This window comes from Prosopis cineraria, unplaced genomic scaffold, assembly GCF_029017545.1.
Source record: "Prosopis cineraria cultivar Desert tree isolate PC_DT_omini unplaced genomic scaffold, ASM2901754v1 PC2, whole genome shotgun sequence".
NCBI classification, from domain to species: Eukaryota; Viridiplantae; Streptophyta; class Magnoliopsida; order Fabales; family Fabaceae; genus Prosopis; species Prosopis cineraria.
Genome location: NW_026555333.1, coordinates 7,887,672 through 7,911,743, shown reverse-complemented (window position 1 = coordinate 7,911,743; position 24,072 = coordinate 7,887,672). Strand labels below are relative to the sequence as shown.

At 29.0% G+C, this 24,072-nt stretch overlaps 2 protein-coding genes across 2 annotated transcripts; one reads left to right on the top strand and one right to left on the bottom strand.

Annotated features, from left to right (window-relative positions):
- Positions 1-2,511: 2,511 nt before the first annotated feature.
- LOC129300024 (auxin-responsive protein SAUR71-like) lies at positions 2,512-3,538 on the bottom strand. Its single transcript, XM_054938548.1, has one exon. It carries the CDS (start codon positions 3,321-3,323, stop codon positions 2,814-2,816), a length of 510 nt encoding a protein of 169 aa, XP_054794523.1. The 5' UTR covers positions 3,324-3,538; the 3' UTR covers positions 2,512-2,813.
- A 14,809-nt stretch (positions 3,539-18,347) lies between these two features.
- LOC129300926 (TPD1 protein homolog 1-like) lies at positions 18,348-19,637 on the top strand. Its single transcript, XM_054939531.1, has 3 exons — positions 18,348-18,610; positions 18,732-18,821; positions 18,910-19,637. The coding sequence occupies exons 1-3, from the start codon at positions 18,529-18,531 to the stop codon at positions 19,257-19,259; spliced, it is 522 nt and encodes a 173-aa protein (XP_054795506.1). The 5' UTR covers positions 18,348-18,528; the 3' UTR covers positions 19,260-19,637.
- The last annotated feature ends 4,435 nt before the right edge of the window (positions 19,638-24,072 follow it).

Sequence of the window (24,072 nt, the reverse complement as noted above, 5' to 3'; positions counted from 1 at the left end):
CCTCTCTCTTCCTTTGCATTCACTCGCATACTTTGAAATCGCTACCTCTAATTGATTTCAATGGGACTAAACCACCAACGCTAATCAGGATTAGATCTCCAACACCATCTGAGACTGCATCGCCGAAGCCAAGAAGGATTGAATTACGGTGTCAATCGAGACTGAACTACTGGCATCGATCAAGATCGAATGATCAACACCAATACAAACTAGATGGCTATCTTTGATCCGTCAGCCTTCATTGCCTGACACTAAATGTTGTTGTTAACAAAAAATGCCCTAGTGTCATCATCCAAGTGACTAGGCAATCTCACGCCTCACCAAAATAATTATAGACTTGACCCTAAATGTTGTGGAGGGTCAACTTAGGTCATCTCTCTAGTGAGTAGCCTAATTCAATTATGAGGTTATTAAGTGAACAAAACACCTAAGTGTTTAAGAATGTTACCTAGCAATTGGTGAATAAGATGCTAAAATTTAGACTAATAAGTGAATGAAATTAATTCCTTTTTAATGAATTAGAACCCTAGAGTTTAGATAGTAGAAGAATCATTATCTATCCCATTGATTATAGCTTTAGTGATGAATTACTCCTCTTGGCTGTATCTAAGTTCTCTATGAAAACTATCCTATAAAACTTAATCTAATTAGTCCAATTTCTTAAGTCATTAACTAATGTCCTTGGGTTATCTTTCTAGTGTAATTTCAAAGTTAACCTATAACATCCTAATATTTAGATAATAAATAACTTATAAAATTTAGGTTTTATTAAGGATTCAAAATTTATAATGTATTTTGTATGAGGTTTTAAAAAATTTATATTCAAGGTTATTTGGGGCTAATAACAGGTTTAGGAATTTAATTATGGATTAAATTTAGACATAGAATCATATAAAAGATATTTACTAACTTAGTTAAAATATAATTTAAGGATTTAAAATATATGTAATCATATAAGAGATGTTTACTAGCTTAGTTAAGATATAATTTAAGGATTTAAAATATATGTATGCATGACAAAAAAAGGAGAGCAAGGATTATTTTATATATCCTATTTTTAGTTCCACACAAGTCCCTTGTCGCTTGGATGTAGGTGGGGGAATGATCTCCTCAATTATAAAACATGAAATGCGCATCAGTAAGGGAGAAAAGGTGGCTGAAAACAACTTGTGAAAATTATAGCTCACAGCCCAAAGATTTGAATAATTCATTCAAGTTCTCAATTATTTTTAATATAATTGTGGGACTCATATTCTTATTTTTATATTATTTTCCCTCTCCCTCTCACATTGGCTCTTGTTTTCTGTGCACAGAGGAGTGTCCTTTGTATTTTAGATAAGTTCTAACTTTTCTGCTTATATTAACATTAAAAAATTATTTATTTACAAAATTCATTTCATAAATATTTCCTAAATAACAATAGCTTCCTAATGATGTGATTATTTTGCATAGTAGAGTAAATATTTTGATTAAAAATTTTTTATAGGATAGTTAATATGATGTTATGATGAATTAAAAATAAATGTTGAGATTATTAGGAATATAATAAATACTATAGAATATTTCTTTGAGATTAAAACTCAAATTTAAAAATTTTTGAGTTAAACTCTAGACCTGTATGAGTGTGTTTATGTTGGATCTAAGATATTGAGATGCATTTTTTTTATTATTAGAGGTTTAATTGAGTATAAATAAATATTTTTGAGGCTATGAAATAGTGATTTGAGGTTTGAGAATAATTTTTAAATTCTAATTTATTTTTGAAATATAGATGGATGAAAGTAGGATATTAAGAGTGATTTGAGACTTAAATCTACTTTATTGCAATATGAAAATTTTAGAAAGGAATTTTGGAAAAAAGATACTAACCTTGATTTAGTACTAAGTGTGAGCTAGATCTATACTCCTTAACTCTATAATTAGAGTTAATTGTTGTTGATAATTATAAAATTAAGATTATACATATATTATTAAATGACTGTGTAGATTGCATAAGATTTATATGAAGAACTTATGATTCTCTGTCATAAAACTCAGGCATCAGTTTTGACGCTTGATTATCATATGATTCGATTAAAACAAAGCATGTAAATATATATATATATATATATATTTATAATCAATTAATTCTATAAAGCTTATTAATTGAGCGATAAACGTACAATTATATCTCTGTTATATTTTAATCAAAGAATTTAACAATAATCATAAAAAGTAAAAGGAATTGATGGTAATTGGCAGTCGTTAAGTTTCGATCTTTCTATTGTTGATTGTGTGCGTGAGATTGCCTGGTTCGAACTCGCGGTTTATGGTGATATTATTTTGATCTTTCTATTGATTATTCACCACCACGGTCCGTGCCATCGTTTTGATCCAGAATCATCGTCATGATATTGATATATAGATTTTTATAGTGATATGAAGTTCCTTTTTTAGTTAATAAATCATACGAGCTGTACGAAATTGTCTCTTTTTTTTTTCTTAAAAAAAAAAAAGAACCAATTACCAGTATGAGAACAAGAAAAACATTCTATATAGATGAATGTCAGTTGGAATATCTAAGCGTAACTGAAACCTAGATTTGAGTTAGCTATAGATGCTGTTTGTCTCTCCTCCCTAACTTCTACAAGGAAGAAAAAGAATAGAGACACTCCTTCTGTTACGACTCACAATAATCGTATCCCACATGCATCTGTAAATGTGTTCATACATGTTTATACCATTATTCGCAGCCTAAAAGCTCTGGGAACGTACGTACTGATACATACCTACATACATACATGGTTACATACATACATACAAATAAAGCTAGTTTAAACATACAATCTGCAGGGACTCATAAGCTCGTAATCTGTAGCGCCAGTATGGTTAGAGAGATAGGAAAGAGGACTGTACATAACTGAGTTAGGGTAACTCTTGGGATGAAAAGAGCAACCCCATGACGATGACGCAGAACTCATCCTATCTTCTTCGATCTCTATCTCCATCTCCGCCACAACCTCGCAGAAGAGATTAACATCACAAGGAAGCCATATGGGCCCGTCGTTTCTGTACCCATACTCGCTCTCTGCATCATCTAGAAGCACCTGGAACATCGGATGATTCGCCAGCTCTATCTTCACCAGGAATCTCTCTCTCTGGGGTCCCACGTACACCCAGAAGCATCCCTCCGGAGCCACCTTCTGCTTCTTCTTCTTGTTGCTCTTTTGCAGTGATTCTCGAACCCTCGAGAGTATGTTGTAGCTGCTGCTGCGTCGGCTTCCCTCTTTGCATCGCTTGCATCGTCCCCATACCCTCATGCATTTCTGCTTCACGCTCTCCATATTCAGTTCTCTCTCTTGATCGCAGGTAGCTAGCCCCTGAATGAAACTTGTGTGTCTGGGATCAGGAGGTGGATATGATAGAGAACATGGACAGAGAGAGGTGGGGGGGTGTTAGGGCTTTTTTAGGTTGGGATCGGTCGGAAACTTATGGAGGAGATGAAAGAAGAAAGAGGGAGAGAGAGATGTATATAACGCGGAGGGATCTTGGCTGCTGGTCGCCTTCTATCTCAGCACAATCGTCTTAGTCTAATCCTCACGAATTGACGCCATCTTTAAATTACTGGCCTGTATGATTAAAAACGCCGTTTGATTTTGAACGTGCAAATGCTTTCTTTTTGGTCATGAATTCTGCGATATCATTCAAAGAAAACCAACAACAAAGACCAGGATCGTGCAAGTTCAGCGATAAAGTGAAATATCCAAGTTATCAATTTTACTAAAAAAATAATTCATTCGCATAAATATATAATTTAACATCAAGTTAATATATCTATGCGCATAATTTAACAAGGCCAATTAATATCCATCATGGTTTAATAATCATATATATATATAGTATATATAGTAATTCTTCCTTTAAAAAATATAAAGCATTTTAAACCGAATCTTATATTCTAATAAAGTAATTATTTACTTTTAAACTAATATTTTCTTTTCATATTTACCCCTATTAAGCACCCTACAATAAATATAAAATTACTATCAATAAAGACATTTTTAAAAAATAGTAATGATTACACTTTGAAAGATTAAAAATGCTTTATATTTTTTAAAATTCAATTCCTAAAAAAATGTCTTACATTTTTAAACTGAGGGAATAGAGTTTATTAATTTTGTTGATTATATTAGTAGAATTATATTTATACTCCATCCAGTACCCTATTTATAAGGCAGAAAAAGAAAAAATTATTTGATCACATTTATAAATCATCTTATTAATTTTTTATTACAAAATTTTTCTTTTGCCCTGTTAAAATGTTGGTGAGAGAGAAGTTATTATATATATATATATGGAAATAAAGTTAAAAACTTGTTAAAATTTTAAATAGATTTAATAATTAAATTTTAAGACTTTACTGTATTATATTTGATAAAAGCGACTTAGACTTATAAATGGCATAGGGAAATATTCAAAAAAAGGGGAATAATGTTTACAAGTCAAATAGATCATATGGGCTTTCTATGCAATTATAGATATATTATTATTATTATTATTATATATGTAGATATTGAATAACATACTAATGATATGTCAATTACTTTATTAAGTCCCACGAGACCATTGAAGTGATGAGCAACAACGTGACCTTTTTTTTGGTTTTTTGTTTTTGACCTTGAACAGTGTGACTTTTCAACCATGGCAAAAGAAAAACGGATTTCAGAACGTCATTCACTGTTAACTCTCTCTCCTTCCGGACCAAGACTTCAGTTACGTCACTTAATTTATCACAATTAATTCAATGCATGTATCTAAGTAATTCAAAGCGAGAGGATAAAACTTCGTTCTCTTTAATTTTGTCACAATTTACAAACTTTCAAGTTTCAACGATGAAATTAAAGTGGCTCCCTCATTTCTCCAGTTATCATTCCATGTAATATGCATCTAATTCCCTGTCATAAAAATTAAGATTTAAATTTTTTGAAGTTAAGATGGATAAATTTATGTGATGTTTTTATAATAGAAAGTGAACAAATTTTATATTTTATAAAATTAATAAAACAAGTGAAAATACTAAAAAGAACTTCATATAAATTCATCAATATAGGGATTTAAATCCCACTAGTACTTCTTAAATTTATAAGATTACAAAAATAAAAAGTTGTCCTAATTATAAGGTGTAAAATAAAAATATAATTAAAAATTGAAATATTTTTTATATAAAAAGGTATAATAATTTCTTAAAATCATGGAAAAATCTAGTAAAGGAAGGTGCTGTGTAAATAATTGGATGAGGACTCTTTGGCCAAAAAAAAAAAAGCACGAGGACTCAATTAGTCATCTTTACCAAATACTCCCACCATCTTAAATTATAAAATAATGTTAGAGAAATTTTTTTCCAAAATATTGGATAACTTAAAAAAATTTAAAATTTTATTAATGATATTTTTAAATATTATTCTTTAAATAAAAAAAGAATTAAAATAATATTGTAATATAATGATTAATTGTGTATTGGCTTTTTTAAAAGTTTATAGCTTTATTTTAATAAAATTTATTATTGTATTTGATTAACCAACATAATCTTATTTTAAATTATTTTATAATTTGCTATAAAGAAAGTATTTTGGGAGAATTGCATTGCAGCCTTTAAAAGAATAAAAAAATTTACTTTGAGCCCAATACGTTCTGATATTGAGCTACAAATTTAAGAATCTTTGTTGCAATTTTTCTTGAAAGTTAAAGTATAATTTTGCCCTTATGTGATTTAAAAACTCAGATTACGTATAATATGATATCCATGGATACACAACATTATATCTATGCGTGTCCAGTTGATCTGCAAGTTAAAATATATATCACAGAGAGCATATACAATACAATATTTATGATGCACTCAGCACAAATGTCAATGCATGTACAGTTGATTTATAAGTTAATTAAAATAAAGTCACGTAGAACATACACAACATGATATCCATGAATGCACAATACAATATTCATGTATTCTTAACTAAATTTTCATGCACGAATACTGTGTTGAAAATTCATGAATTGTGCATCTATGAGCATTGTGTTATATATTCTCTGCATCACTTATATATTTTATTAAATTTATTGATCAATTAATACACATGGATATTGTATTATGTATTGATAGATATGGTGTTATATATCAATGAACATAGTGTTGTATATTATTTAAGTTTTTAAATTACAAAAGGATAAAATTATACTTCTATTCACAAAAATTATAAGAAGAGTCCTTAAGCTTGCAGCATAATAGAAGATTATATTCGGCCGGCCATGTGAATCCTCCAAGTATTTGAGCAAGCTAGCAATGGGGTCTCCCACGTGCCCATCTGTTTTGAATACTGGGTCCTGGGTCTAGTAGTTCAGTTATTGACTGCTTAAATTACTTTTTTATTTTTTATTTGTTGAAAAGGATGTTGAATGATTCAAATTTTCAATCGCAACGCATAGTCACGCTGTTGAATTAATTAGTTTCTTTGATCTCATGATATTCCCAGAATATTTTCACAAACCGACGAAAGAAACGTGATATTGCTTACCGTTACAAGGTACTTTTAATCAAATTATTTTATATTTTTAACAAATTAATTATTTTTAAAATCATACCCTTTATTTTTATTTAATAAATTTTTTCAATTAAAATTTTTATTAATTTTAATTTTATTAATCATACCTCTAATTAAGAATATTTTTAAAAGAAATGTCTTATAATATTATTAAGTGTAAATGTATAAATTTGGCTATGGATTATTTTCTCAGAATCTAGCACGTCCCATTTATTTGAAGCTGACGACCGTTTAAAGAGAGAGAATAATGTTTTCTGTTTGATAAATTTCTTGTATAAAAAAACTCAATAAACCTTGAAAAATAGTTGCTTGCTAAAGTTATACATTTATGTTATTATTAAATATTAAATGGAAAGAATATGTTTAAATATTTAATGTAACGTCTGACCTTATAAAATAATACATATTATCATTTGTTTGGTTTTGCAATAATATATGGGGAAGAATATCATTCCAGGATCATTTGAGGGTATTTAATATCAATCAAGGATAAAAAAATTTTCAAATATCACTGCAAGATCAGAGGGTTTATTTGAAAATAATTTTAAATAAGAAAGACTATAATACCCTCGCCATTTTTTAATTGACAAATAGCCATTGGTGAATTAAAGAGTACCCATTCACGTCTAGCAAGAAGCCATTTACTAATTGATTGTGGGAAGAAATGAGTGTAGATCATGTTTGAATAAATAACCATTCATTAATTAACAAGTTATTTAGTAATTGACAAGTTCAAGAATATGAAAGAATTTGATTGTGGGAAATGACAAGTGTAGAACATCTTTTAACAAGTAATCATTTGTTAATTAACAAGTATTTTTTTGAATTTAACAATAAATTATTTGCTAATTGATAAATTTAGAAATCTAAAAGAACTTGGCTATGGAAAGGAACAAGTGTATATCATTAAAGGGAATGAAGTGACATGCATTTTTACCTTCAAACTATATGGGTTTTGATCCCTCTAAAGGGTATGTAGGCCCTAAAATTTTATCTTAAGTCAAGTTCAATTTATAAATAAATAATTTTTTAATCATAATTTTCTTCTAATTTCCTTTTTTTTATTAATTAAAGGTAATTAAATTACATTTAAGGTCACATTAATTTTATTTAGTCAACTTAAAGTAACCGTTCTTATGAACGGGTGATGTGGGATTTCTAACATCTTTCTTACGTACAATTGACTCTCGAATTCTAATATGATTATTATAGATCATTTTATTTTTTAAGAGGTTTCTAAAATTATCCTTTTAAAATTCTTGTGGTGACTCTTGCTTTTATTAATTTCCCTTTCCGGCAAGATCACGATTTAGGCATGACATGCACATATTCCCCTGGTTATATTTATAGGATAGAGAGAGAATTTTAATTTTGGTTATATTCATAAGACAATTCACTCTCTTGTCCTTCTTTTTTAAATGAATCACCCGCGTGCTCTCTCTCTCTCTCTATCTTCACTATCTTGCATATTTATCTTTACTTTCTTGCCTTATTAAATGTCATGAAAGCTTATTAAAAATAATTTTTCTATCTTTATTAAAGGATAGATGTGGAAAATATGATTTTGGGTGATTGGATTTTTCCTTGAAAAAAGAGAATATCATTTGGACTAGTAATTAAGCAATATGGTATTAGATTATAGTCTAATTTATAATTAGAATAAAAATATATCTAAGTGTCTCATATAATCACTGTAAAGTGTTTTTTGAATTAGTTTGCTATTGGATAATTGTATTAGACATGACATAAAATATTCGAGAAAGGTTATGAGTGTAACAAAAGACACTCATGACTATTAATGCTCTAGATGAATAGAATTGGCATTGAAATTAAATTAATTAATTGAGTTAAAATGAAGTCTACGAATTTAATAGGGATTAGTGACTATATATAGGTTACTTTTTACATAAGTGGCTGCTGTTGAGTTAAGAATCTCATTACAGTTTAGTAAATTTACTGTTTTGTAATTGATCATGAAAATGACCTTGCCACACCATTATATTATTGCTTTTTGCCCATACGTACATTTACGATGTAATGCAACTCGTGTATGCTTCAAGTTTTTGGCATTGTTGCTTGTTGGGGACTCAAGGCAATTGGTGATAAGATTTAGAGGACTTTGAGTAGTTTTTGCTGATTAAGCACTTAATTTGTAATTTTATTTTATTTTGTCTTGTCTAGTTACATCCTTGATCTTTCCTTCTTTGCTTGTGCAAACTACTTTGCATGCTAATTAGGCTAAATTGAAAAAGACCCTTGCGAAAATAAAGAGTAGCTCAAAGAATTATTGGAAAATACTTCCACCGGCCAGAATATAATCAACTTCACAAATAATGTATAAAAACCTTAACCAAAGAAATGATTGAGGATGAGAATGACTGGCTGGGTGTTAATGATTTCAGCTTGGGTAAGCAAGCTAGATGATACCTGTCTAAAATTAAAGTGCCGAACTTCTAAACTAATAACATTAAAATTAAGCAAACAATACTTAAGATGATTGAGTTGAATGTGGACAATTTTTTACTGGAGATAAATAATAATCCCCCCACACATGTACTCTTTTACTTTATCGAAAACATATAACCCGTGAGCTTCTTGGACAATTAGGATACGGTATATTATATACGCCTCCGGGCCTGTTTATAAAAAATATTTAATTATTAAATTTCAACTATTATGCATTTCTAATAAATAGGTCCATATGTAATATACGATGAAGATAGCGGGCCGAAGGATACGAGTACAAAATAATCGAAAGAATAACCCAGCGAAATTATGGAACTGCATTGTCTATGTGACGTCAAACTAATTTATTTCAAATCATGTATCAGTTATACATGTTATTCACGAGGCAAATTATCAAAATTTTAGCTGACTGTCAACATCTCTTTCCTCTGTCAAAGTAATATATTGTATAAATTCAAATGAACCAGTTATTGTGTGTTTTTGTAACATGCGGTATAAGAAGACACGGAAATAAGCATGAAGTAGAAGTAAATAAATTAAGGCGGGCAGGGACGTAAGAATTTAGATTTGATCACTAGAAAGATGTGTAGAAATAATAATATAAAAAACTTGGCAATGAATTGTTTGATTTTGATGCATGAAGAGTGGGAAGACGGCGCCTGGAACGAACAAAGTAATATTATTTGGTCAAATTAGTCGCGTCAATCCCAAGTCCCTATTTAATTGTCAATACAAGCACAATACTGCAGAAGATGTGGCCGTGGATCCTCATTACATTACCGATTCTTGATTCATTTTCACGCTTGGACATTTTCCTTCTCTTTTCGCTTGTCAACTACTTGGCAAATTCACATGCAAACTTCTTTTTTCAAATTTAATCTATCATTTAATTGATTAAATCAATACAGAAACACTCGATATAATTCGTTAATGTGATTGTAGTTAAACTAGGATCACATCTTGAAAATTTATATTATGTAAAAGATACTAGAACTGGATTAAAAATTAAAGGTTTTTTTCATGATTTTAGACAAAAAATCAAACATATTTAAAAAAAAATAAGGTTTCCGGCATTACAAAGAGTATAAGGTATATATGATTGACATTTTATATTGTCAACAAATTATTCTGAGGCTCTTTATACTTTTAATATGGAAATTACAAACAAGTTCCATAAAAAAAATTATTTGCAAACAAGTCTTGTATATTTGTAAAAATACACTTGAGTCCTATGACTCTTTATTATAATTAATTTACAATGTAAAATGATATAAATATTCTTATTTACGTTTCTTTGACAGGTGCTAACTGACCACCGCAGTTGTTGACCTGTGGCTAGGAGACATTGATCGGTAAATGTTCTTACAAAAGTATTCATATTTTAATATTTATAAGCCAAACATCATAAATTTACAAGTAAATTTTTAATATTTACAAGCCAAACTTTGTTCATTTACAAATTGATCTACTACAATATTAATAAGTTAATATATTCAAGTCAACTCTCTTTTTTGAGTGGTCAAGTCAACTTTTTAAAATTACAAGTTAAAAATCACATATTTACAAGTTAAACATATTAATTTACAAGTCTAACAAATTTACAACATTCTTGTAAATATAAAAGTATTAATAATACATGATATAATGTTGTAAATGTATAAAGTTTTACTTATAAATTCTGAATATTTATTGATTAACTGTGATGTTTAACTTGTAAATATTAAAGTATTAATATTTTAATAAAAAAATTTTTGACTAGTCAACACCAACCAATTGCTGATCAACAACCGTCAATGCTAATCAAAAGAGGTGCAATCCAATGGCATTTGATCATTTTATATGAAAAAATAACTACAATCAAGTCCTGTAAAATTTGGGAGTATTTTTACAAATTCATGAAAGTTACTCATAAATAAATATCTTGATTGAAACCTATTTCCCATTACAGTATGTTACATTCAAATAAAGGAAATGAGATTGAGAGGGAGGGTGATAACTTATGAAGTTTATTTGGATGTTGTTAAGCTCCAAACATTTAAGTAATCTATTTCGAGGCTTATAAAAATTAGGTAGGTGATATAAACTTTTTCTTAACTTCCTTTCTAATATTTTTGGGACCTAATAAGGATGGAAATTTAGAGTTGTATAGATTTTAACTTTGTTTAGGTGTTTTCAATTGATTGTTTATCTGTTTAGAAGAACTAAAAAAAGTTAGACTAACAGTCTATATGTGTTGGTTTTGCCTAAATAATTAATTCTTAAGACACTAAAGTAATTTTATTGTTTTAAGGGACTTACAATAAATGAATAATGATTTGTTTAAGATCTAATAGGCTAGAAAATTTTGCTAGAGTTTCAATTTATTTATAAATGAGCTAAATATAAGTATTAGAATTGAACATATAGATTTGAGATAAACTTGATAGATAGAGTTTAAGTTTTTTGGAAAAATTTGAATATTAGGATCTTTTATTAAATTTATAGAGGTAAAAAATGGATAAAATTTTATGGAAGTTAAGTTAATATAAAAGTTGAAATAGTTTATATTTTAAATAGAGAACGTTAGGAACTGTTACAGTTAATTTTCAAATAAAATAAATTAATGAGATTTATTAAATAATTATTTATTATTATTAATTTTTATGGATTAGCGTTTGTATTGGTGGTTGCATAAATCATTGCTATAAAAAAAAGAAATAAATGATAGTTATTTGAGCCCATAAATGATTATTAATACGCGTTATTTATGTGAGTGATATTTAAAATTTCTCTAATAAATGATAGTTATAAAACCATTATTTAAAATAAAATTTTTACAAAAGACCAAGCCAAATGAGATAATAAATAATGGGTAAATTATTTACTAATCATTTAAAGTCAAGATATATGACAATAAATGATGGGTAAATAATTTACTCATCATTTAAAGTATGGTATAATTTATCCATTATTTATTATCATATAAATGATGGTTATTTATATAACCATCATTTATTATATAATTTTTTTAAAATACGGGAGCTATTTTTATATCAGCTCCCTGTAAAAAAAATTAAAATAGCAACAAACAGCTATTTCAGATTTGAATATCAATAAAATTTATTGTATTTAATTTTAAAATTAATTAATAAACATCTCTTAACTAATCTATATCAAGTAAACAAATGTAATTATATAAAGTAAACTATTTTTAAAAATAAACTACCTATTAAAAATGTGAACATCCTAGCTATTTCTTCAAGATAGTTCTATTGATCTTCTTTGTATGAGGTCCACACTTAAAAAATGTATTAACATTATTTTTCAATTATTTCATTTATTTCTACATCTCCGAATTCTTTAACATAAGAATCGCCATAGTACTGTAATATATAAATGATTTACCATAAATTAATTTTAATACATTAATTTTTTTATAATTTAAAAGTTAATATTGTTGATATATCATCTCGAGAGTTATGCTCTCATTATGAATAATAATGTCCTTCATGAATCTCATGATGCAAAAGCCATAATCCAAGCTATTTTTCTTTTGTATTGAATACTAAAAAATAAAGAATTGATGAATATGTATTAATATATTACACTTTAATTTAATAAATGATTCTAATTACCTTAATTATATTTCAAGTGTAAGCCACATCAAAATTTATAAAAGACCTTGCAATTGATTGTTTTATGTTAGTGTGGTATAACGCAATCGCCTTAATAAAACAGTAAAAAAAATATGTTAGTATGAAATTTAAATAAACAAATAAATATGTAAAATATTTTATGTATTTACGTATTAATGAACTTCAATGAAAATTTTCTATTTCTTAATTTCCCTTTAAGAGAATCGAGATAATATATCTTTGGAGTGTTGCCAAATGATTTGACGACAATCAACATCTAATGATCCCTAATAGTATTAACAAGTATTGCAAAATTATAATTAATTGATTAAATTAAAAATAAAAAAATCATCAAGATAAGTGAGAATCACATTACCCTTGACAGTATAGTATTATGAATAATGTACTTTTTAAAGTTTTTGCTTTAAAATTTTTGCTTAATGGCTTTGCTTGTTCTAAAATTTTATCGCTTTTAATTAAAGTATGTGTACCTACTCTATGAAGACTAATGAAGATGAACTTCATTTGTAGATCGAAAAGGACAACAAAATTTTCATACAAGCACCTATTATAAATACAATAAATAAATTAGTTTATATTCAAAATATTAACTATTCATATATGAAAAAAAAAATTATCATATGTAGACGCTGAGAACAGTAAAACTGATCATATTATGTTGAAGCACTTCAATAATAACATCAAATAAAAGCATATCATATCAATTTTCATCATATATACTAGCGTCGAACGGCATTTGGAGGATTGAAGGATTAGATGTGTGAATCACTGCACGTGCCTGGAGTAAATTTTTGTGCTGTACTAATTAATCATCGACCCAAGCGCCAATAACACCTACGTAGTAAAAATACTATGCACACCTTAAATTTGAAGCAAAAGACTCATTGTGCTCAAAACAATTTTTTTGTGTTGCGCTGAAAAGCACGTCAAATGGGTCAAAAATAACAGGATGAATGAAAACAGAATTCCACCGAATGTTAACCACGCTCCTCCTTCCCTGGCGGCTGCTACTTTCAACCTCAAGCTCGGCCAAATATTAATTTTATATATCCAACGATCTTTTTTCTTCCGCTGCTTCGGTCAAAACAAGAAGAACAGATAGACGCCCATACATTAATTTGGCCAGGTAAAAGTAGTCCGAAACTGAAGAACGATAAAGAAATAATTAAATGAAGTACCTCACAACCTTTCTCCCGTAGCTAGATGCGGACTCTGTGACGATTTGCATTGTAGTTAAGAAAAAAAAGTCATTCAATCCATGATTTAATATTATATATTAAACTTGTTGAATGTCGAGGTATCAATTGGTTTTTAATTGGTCAATTAAAGAGAAAATGAAGAACCAATGTTGAATTTGGATGTGAGATTGTTACCATCATTAGAACGCTGGTAATAAAGTTGTCCATCATTTTCTACTCCAGAGGTGGGTGAGAAAATGGCCAAAGTTATTAATGTAGTGCAAGCATGGACGACTTTCTCGTCCTCTTTCCATCTTTTAACCGCGAAAGCTTTTCTCCTTAATTTCTGCCTTTAAGAATTGGTTATAATTTATCCCTCAATGTCAAACCCCAGAAGTGCCAGTGGAGATGATCAACCAACTTGAATAATTTATAATGGCGTAGGAGATTTGCAAGAATTATCTGAATGATCATCGTCATCTAGAAAATTCTTGCCGATAAACTATCACCGTAAAAAATTGACCAAATTTTACATATAAAATAATTTTATTATAAATATTTTAACCGATTTTTAAATTTTATTTTTATTGTTTAAATGAAAATAATTAATTTTAAATTTATTTATAAATATGTATTATATTAATTTATGTTAAATATCCTTTACTTTCATCTTCTCCATAATTTCTCTCAAAAATTAGTAAATAAATGATTAATTTTTTATCTTCCCCCAAGTTAAATGTTTCCCATCTTTTATGAAAAATAAATCTTATTTACAATTTTTAAACTATCTTAAAAAATTATTTTAATAAAAAAAGTAATTTTAACCATATAAATATTGATAATAGTGATTTTGAACAATTTTAAATTTTTAATGAATATTAATAACTTTTACAATGCAAAATAATTATAAAGATTTCAAATGTGATTGATCTAGTTAATTTTTAATTATTCTCTACCTCATAAAGCAAAGCAGAGTTGCATATTTTTTCATATTCTTCTTGATAATAGTCTATTATAAAAATTTTATTAGTAACTTCTTTTTTCATAGCATTAGGAACGTAGACACTGGGTGGAATTACAATACATCTTTGTCCAATAGTCATTAAAGCTTAGTATACAGAATATTAAGAATAGACATCATATGTGTATCAGGCCAAGCATCAGCACATAATGTGTCAAATAGTTTGCAATACCATTTATATCTTGCAACATCTATAACACTTTAACATCCTAATGTGCCATATGTGTATTTTTATGTAAGTAAGCATTTATATATAACTAAGCTTGATTATAATTGAAAGTGATCATCTATTAATATTTTGATTATGTCATATTAAAACACTAGCTTAATAAGATCATTTTTAACAAATAATAAGCCATATGTGGCTAAATAATATTATGTATAATATAAAATTTAAAAATAATTTAATAATTAAACTTAACGCATCTTCTTTATTATTTATTTTGTTTCTTGATCCTATATATTATTTATTTCTCATTTTATATATAAAATAAGAAATATTTGAATAATTTCATTTAATTTTAGAATTTTAAAATATTTCATAAATTTTTTTTCTGATAATAATTTTATAAATTATTTCATATAATTTAAAATTATATTTAATTTTTTTTAAAAATACTTTTAATGATGACAGATATTACCACAAAAAATAATTATATAAATCATTTTTATAAAAATAAAAATTATTTTTTGGTGGCAACCGTTAAAAGTCATCACCAAATGTTTGCTCTTGATAATGACAATAAACAATCACAACCAAAAGTTAACGGCAATGTTTTTTTTTTTTGTTGCCATCAAAATCCTTTTTATTTTTTGTAGTGTATGTAAAAATGATGCTAAAGTTTCTCAAAATACTTCACGGGGTGATAAGGCTTTTGGTCCAGAAGAGGGTCCCAGCCACAAAGGTCATGCTTTTATCCTATCCAATTCTCTCATTTTTCTGCAGAAAGAATGGTAGTTTATCCAAATGTGAAATCATATTTTAATGGAGATCCAACCGACTTGAATAATTTATACAATGGCGTGCCCAGATTAGCAAATGAAGGATCTATAAACCTATTCAGCATTTTACACTATGAGAAGGATTGGAGTGAGAAGGATAGCTTATCTGATAGAGATTAAAACTGGCCCTGCAAAATGTACTGGACACTATCTGGTCAAAGATATCAATGCTTTGCCGATAGCATGCTGCGCCTGTTAGAGAGTTGGCTTTCAATATATTTTCTTAAGGGTGATTCCTTTAGCATAATGTGTGCAAATAATCTGAGCCATTGCAGATTCTATTTGTTAAGAGTAATTGCAACATGAACAGCTCATCTTTTGGCTCAAGTACGATGAACTTATTAAGAGTTTTGTGTCAATGTTTTTTTTTTTTTTTGACTTCAGCCACTTGCATTAAATATTATTGTTGCAAGAGTTACAGTTTAAAGGGACAAAACTGAAATGCTTTCACTTGTGTTATTTTCTTAACTGTTGTTGTTTTGGGCTTCCATTATTTTACTCTCAAAATAACCGTGAATGTTGCGATGGAAAGAAATCCGTTTTTTTTTTTTTTTTTCTCTCTCTCTGTTTTTTTTTTTTTTTTGGGTAAAGAGAAATGCTTTTATTTGAATCGCGTGCGTGCGTGCGTGCGTGCGTGCGTGTAACTGGAGGTGAAGTAGAAATGGGGAAAAAAATCGCTGTCACTGAATCCGGGAACACAAGACGAAGTATATTGTAATGAATTATCTAGCTCAAACAATACGCAATCCTTATATAAGTTGGCTGCCAATTCAAAAGAAGATTGTTGCTTTGAACAAGAAGCAAGATATTCGGATTATTTTTCAACGGATACAACCACTTGATTGGGATTCAGGAAGGACCAGAGTTGATGGACACATACATATAATTGGTTTTGGGATTTGGGCCTAACAATTCAAGAAGCCCAGCTAGAGACAGCTCTCACTCCGCTCCGATATCAATAACCGCTACCTTTAATTTTTTTTTTTTTCAAACTTCTTTTGCAAGATTTTGGGAAGAGCACGCCACGCCGTTAATTTGATTCGGGCTCGAGTGTAAAATTAAAGTCGTCCCACATTTTTGGATATAATAAGTATTTCATCAATAAATATATACTTTAATTTTAATAACAATTTATTTAAATTTTAATGTGTTTGAAAGATTTATAATTATAACTGAAATAAATTATGTAAATGTTAGTCCATCATCAATAATAAATATTTATTAAAGTTTTAAAAATAATTTATTTAAAATTAATAATAATATATTCAAATAAAATGTATGAGGTTTTAAAATTTTTAATTTATAATTAAGCATGTTAAATTAATAAGTAACAAAGACGGAGGCCAAAATAATTAACATTGAGATTACATTATACTGAGAGCATACGGCAAAGCAGAAGAAGTAACCATCAAAGGTTAACAAACCCACGTGCGCCTCCGATCATGGTCACAAACTCACAATTTTCCCTGTCTTGCTTTGCAAGTCTCGTCATCGGTCAATTCTTCACGACCTCTTGATATACTCCAGTGGACGCCGCCAGAGGCTCACTGACTCCACCTCGAAAGCCCATCTTCCGACACCAAAACCAGATCCTTGCTCTTGCTCTTTCTTCTTCGCCTTCGCGCTGCTCTGCTCAGGCCTACCGTCTGTCTTCAAAGGTCATCTCTCCCCCCCCCCTCTCTCTGAGTCTCTGTTTGTGTCGCATAATCAAATGCAATTAATGAATAAGGATGATAATGATACTGGACTTCTTGAGGATTCTAAATTATGTTTTGTCGTTTCTGGCTTTATGCCATCTGTTCTGCTAGCTATTTTTGTCGTTTCGGCTGTGCTTCTGTCTTGCGTTTCCGCAGGTGCTTTTGTTTCCATGTCTCCTTCCTCTTCCTCTCTTTTCTGTGACGTACTCTGCTTTTTCGCCTTTGTCTCCGCTGTTCACGCGTTCCACTTTTTCCCTGCTCCAACCCCTGCATTCCCCATGCTCCTCTTTTCTCTTCGAACTTTCCACCAAAAAAGTCTGCTTTGCTCGTCTTCCACACGCTTTCCCCAGCTACATTCAATGTTCACGCTCAGAGAATTTTCCTTTCCTGGCCAGTTGATTGAGAGTTAGAAAAAAACCTTGTGGGTTTATTTTTGATGCTAGTGCAAGCTGGCTCCTCCCTGAATGCCATTAATTAATACCATTGACATTCTTGTTGGTTTGATTCTCCCAAATTGTCGTCGCGTTGCTCTCTCTCACTCTCACACTCGGACCTGCTAACCTTCCCATTTCATTCACCAGGTCCTTCTTTGCTCCGTCACTGACAACTCAGTGAACTTACTGGTCAAAAACAATCACAAATGTCTTTTAACTTTTGGATCGACGGCTGTTTGCTGTCTGATTGATGTTTGATGTGACATCTTTGAATCACTCCTGCAATATTTTGAATTATTTTTTTAAATATAAATAAGACTCTGTTCCCTCCCGACTTAGTTAAGAAGCGAAAAACCTCACTCTTGGCCAAGTGTTATCCTCGGATAGTGTCATCCGTATTTAACAGGACTCCTTCACGAATATCTGTGTTTCTATCTTCTTTTTATTTTTTATTTTTCTCTGGGCGCTATCGTGGTTAGTATCACTCGACAGTCTCGTTTTGCTTGTGCTAGCAATGGAAGAGCGTTCGATTGCAGGGATCGTTGCCGTGGCAGCATCGTCGTTAATGTTTCTGGGACTGCTCGCATATTTGGCCGGTGCGTTCCTGTCTTTCTAACACGTCGAATATTATTAAACAGCGACCCTTTTCTTTGTCTAGATTCCTGACATCGATTTGTTTCATGCGCTCTAATTAGTCCTCTCATTTATAAATATCAGATATGAGTGGTATAACAACCACCTGGATTGGTATACAGGAAGAAGCGGCACCTAACATCACACACTCCGCTCATCGTAAACTTCTCGGAGGTAATCAAAATTAAGCGTCCAGCATATGAATATTTTGCGTAGCTGTAGAGCGTGTTTGTGTTCTCAGAGTGTCTGTGGATTTGCATAGGGAGTGAAAGGAAGGAGGCGGACAGGATGTGGGGGGACCAGAAATGCAGGAAGGGAGATATAGTGATAAGGCAGGGGGCGACGTCGCCGCTGGCGAGTGGGATTCCGACGTACACGGTGGAAGTGAGCAACATGTGCGGGAGCGGGTGCGATATCTCCGGCATCCACGTCAGCTGCGGGTGGTTCAGCTCGGCGCGACTGATAAACCCCAAGGTGTTCAAGCGTCTTGGCTACAATGACTGCCTCCTCAACGACGGCAAGGCATTGGCCGTCGGCGCTAATCTGTCCTTTCAGTACGCCAATACCTTCCTTTATCCTCTCGCCGTTTCATCCGTCTCCTGCCCTCCGTGATTACCACTTTACCCTCCTTCCATTTTTCTACTCTCTTGGGTTTCTCTTGTGAATATAAAACGTGATTGATAGATAAATCACACAGAGCTGTATGTGCTTTCATAGGGACGTGTCCTATTTTGATTGATTGCTTAATTAGGATGGTATCTGATTCCATTTTCTAGTTAATTAGTTAGCTTCATGATACTATCAGTTGCGTCAGACAACTACCACTAATACAAGAATATGTATAATGTATTGCTTCTCTCACGAGTTAGAATAATAGAGCGGCATTTTTCATATTGTAAATTTAACGCGACTGGCAAGTTTGTAGAAGGGGTGGTATTTAATTTTGGAAGTGTGCGAGGAGATTCGCCACTGTGTCTCCTAGTCCATGAAGTTGGCTGTGCGACGTCCGAACAAGAATATCATCTTCAGTAAAGATTCACTTATTAGTTATTACATCCCATTCCCATGGATCGAATTTTTTTTTTTTTTGGTAGGAATGGATCGCTTTAATGATACCAGAGACAATGAGAAATGAGAATTGGGCTTGGTTGTAGTTTTAGGCCATGTTAATGTTATATGAGAAGCCCATCACAAAGATTAACTAGGTGTGAGTCAACTGCCATATTACCCGAGGTTTTGTTGTGGTGAGAATAAAGAGGAGTAGAGACTGAAATTACCAAAATGCTTCAATAATTCATTTTTTTTTTCGTTTCAAAACTCCAAAAATATATGGGAACGGTTTTGAAACTCTTGAATTATCTTTAGAATAGTTACTCATTTATCTTTAACAATGCTCGAATTGAATTTAGTAATACTGGGTATCAAAAAAAGAAGCGGATGTAACAATCTTTAAATAAGAGTTAAATTGAAATCTTATGGGTATTTTTGACAAATTCAAGAATATAACATTGTTCTAGGATGCCTGAGAATGCTGGAAATATCCTAAAATTAGTAAAAACGCATGTGATGGACGGGTTTTATATTACAATTTGTATGAATAGGTTCAAAAGAATAATTTGTACTATATGTTTTATCCATATATATCATCCTATATGTAATGTAATTGTATAATTATAATCATTAATATTAAATATATACACACACACACATATATATATATCAAAGTAAAGCAAATGGTAAAAACTAAATGTATATTGTGTAAATGGATGCAATAAAAAATATATTAACAAAAATTCATAATTATTTAGATTAAATTATCAAAGCATTTTTATAAATGATATTAAAATTTATATTTTTGGAACAACTATCCCTATCAAAAATTAATATTTTTAGACCTCCATGCTTCGAACACGAGAAACAATAACATATAATATAATTAATTGTTGGTGAAAACATGATGAGATATGCATAAACTAATATGACACAGGATCTAGTCTTAGCTCTGATTAATGGGCATTGCAAAGGCCAATATAATGGGAAACTTCCTCCTTTTCATAATAATTGACAAGTTGACAATCTTAAATCAAATGGACATATAGCAATACATGGTATACATACTTTCATCCTTGTAATTGATCCAAATGTTTCTCAAGCTTCAATAACATATTTTATAACTCATGTAACTATAAAACATATACCATTGCATAACTTCATAAACTTATCAATGTTTCGATTTGCATTAAAATAATTGGGTCACCTTCTTTAAGCTTTATTTCATAATTTAGGATACTTAACATTGTAATTTAATTTAAAAAATTTGTATAGTGCAAGTCATTAATTATCCCTATCATATTTAATAACACTATCAAAGCTCAAGTATACAACTCTATTTTTGAGAAGTTAGACCAACACATAGTTGTTTACCTTTTCAACCATAGCTAATGTAAGAGCTAATATAGCCCTATCCTTAAAATATGAAGAATTATAAATATTGATAAGGAAATTCAAAAAAGTCAAATCAACAATGGACTTTATTGATCTGAACCATTCAGAAACAAAATTAGTTAAGATCTTAATATTCATAAATCCTTCGTTAGCTCTAACAACAATTCCATTACCAAATAAGATAACCTAAGTAGTAAAATCTATAAAGAGCACTAATAAATGCTCCATTATTTGTTGCTAGTAGTCTTATCTTTATTGTCAGTATAAGAAATTAATAATTTTTCCAAAACAAAGAGTTAATAGTTGCAAAAATAATATATTCTCTTAACCTACTTAGAATAACAGGAAGGCTAGATTTGCTTGAAGTCTTCATCAAACATAGCAACTTTTCCTTCAAAAGGAGGATCACCAGCTAATAGCTACTTAACTTTAAAATATCCTTTAAGCATTTGTCAAGAGTTTCAAGACAAAACTCGTGTGTCGTTGGAACCTCGTCTCATCTAATCAATAACTTCTGAACCAATAATTTACCCAAGTTGTTCTCCTGTTTCATGCTACATATAGCGTCTTCAGTCATAGAAAGATAAATAAAATATTTGAGTGAGTTGTTTATCTTCCTAAGTGTATCAGAGAAGCCATCTTGCTTGATGTTATATTAAAAATTATTTTATCTCTAAATCTTAATGAAGCACAAAGTGTCTACAAAACATACATCTTCTTAGTACCACCATATCCATATGGGTAAAAAAAAAGCATTTTCTTTTTCAAATTCAATGGCATCGATAATTCTATCATAAATCTTTTTTTTAAGAAGTTAGACTTTGAAGCAACCTTATCACTTCATCATATATAATACAACTCTATCATAATTTAGTTCACTTCTTATTAGTTTATTTTCGCTTGCATTCAAACTTGACATGTTGGATAAAAGTATAAGCTCGTAATTGTTGAGATTTTTCCCGTTAGATTACAGTATTTTCTCAATTTTAATTAGAGCTGGTAATATAAATCAAGGCAGTGGCTCTAACCTTGCCAAAAAGTGATGGGTTAGGTTGTATAGTCTAGAGCTCAATAAAATGTTGGCCAATTTTGGCTAGCAATATTTAATCCAATCTGTCAACCCATGAGCTAACTTGCTTATAATTTTCATTTTAAATTTTTAATTGTTTAATTATTCATTCCTTTCTCCTCCAATCTTCTTCATTTTATTCTAACATCTAATTATAGTAATCTTTCTTGTTTAATTAGTATAATATATAGGTAGAGTGAAACATATATATATATATATATATATATAGTAGCTAATACCATTTATTTTAATTAGAGTGAAATACAATTATCTGATCATCTCCCTTCAATTCTTCTAAAATTACATGGACCTCCCTTTTATTTTTAAAATCCACACTTTAGTCTAATTTTTAGTCCTGATAAGAATATTCAAGTAAAAATTTTAAAATACTTTTAATTTTTTTAATTTTAATTATATTAAAAAATCTAAGTATTAATTTTTTCTTATAATGTATTTGTCCATACTCTCCCTCCTTCAATTTAAGAAACTTTAAATAATTAAATGTTAAAATTTTAAAATAATTAATTTAGACATTTTGTGATCAGATTAATAAAATTTAAAGAAAACTAACCATAAATTATACTGATTAATTTATTTTTATTATATATTACTTTTCTATTTCATTAAGCTTCTTGTATATAAGTGTTTAAAATATTATTTTAGATAACTTGTGCATTTATATTTTAAAAAATTATTAAATAAATAAATTTAAAAAACTAAAATTTTAAAATGTTAATAAAATTTTAAAAAATATATACTCTCTCTGTTAAAAAATATAAGGTATTTTTTAAGGAGGTTTTAAAAATATATTTTGTGTAATTATTGGCTTTTTTTTAAAGTGTCCCTATTGATAAATGACTTCATATTTATTGTAAAGTATTTAATAAGAGTAAATATAAAAAAATAGAGTTAATTTAAAAGTAGATAACTGCTTTATTATGTTATAAGATTTGATTAAAAATACCTTATATTTTTAAACAAAAAGAATATACATTAAACTTTTTTAGATATATTGAATGATTGTTAGATAACACACACACACATTTAAAAAGGGTATTTTGATTTAATATATAACTTAACAGTCAGCTAATAATCAGGTGAATGAAAATAAAATTTTTAAAATAAAAATAAGGTTTGTGTTTTTAAAATATTATTCTTAGTCAAGGTTTGTATATGTTTAAAAAATGGAAAAGAAGTATGTTTAATTAAAATAAATTAAAAAATAAGTAAATTTATTTTACTCTTTTAATTATTATAATGTATATGGGGATGAAAATTCAAATTAAAATTGACAATCCTTTTGAAATTTTAATTTATCTAGTTTAAAATTTAAAATTAAACTTAAAGTTTTTTATATTAAAAACTTAGAGTCTTTTTTATTATTAACTGTATTATATCAGTGATGCAAAATAGCTGAATATATTGATCAATATTATTAATTTATCCTACTCCAATTATAGCATTACCAATATTTTAAGTATTTTTCTAAGTTAAGATTAATTTAGTGAGATCATTTTACTAAAGATATATTTTAGAGATAATTTTATGTGTATTTAAATAGTCAATATTTTTTGCACTTTCAACTTATTTAGATTATATAGTTAAATTTTAAAGTTCAATATTTATTAATTAAATAAAATGATCGGTTGAGTAAAAATATCATTGAATTAATTAATGCTATTTCTTAATAAGAAAATATAAATAACATTATTTAATTAAAAAATATGAGTATTTTTAAATTTGAAACTTCACACAATAAATAATTAATATCTTATCCCTTCCAAAATATATTGATTTTATGAAAGTTCATCAGACTTCAATATTTTATGATGATTTAACTTTTAAAGATTTAAATATAGATGAAGACATTAATAAGAATAATTTATATTTTTAGAATATATATTGTAACTA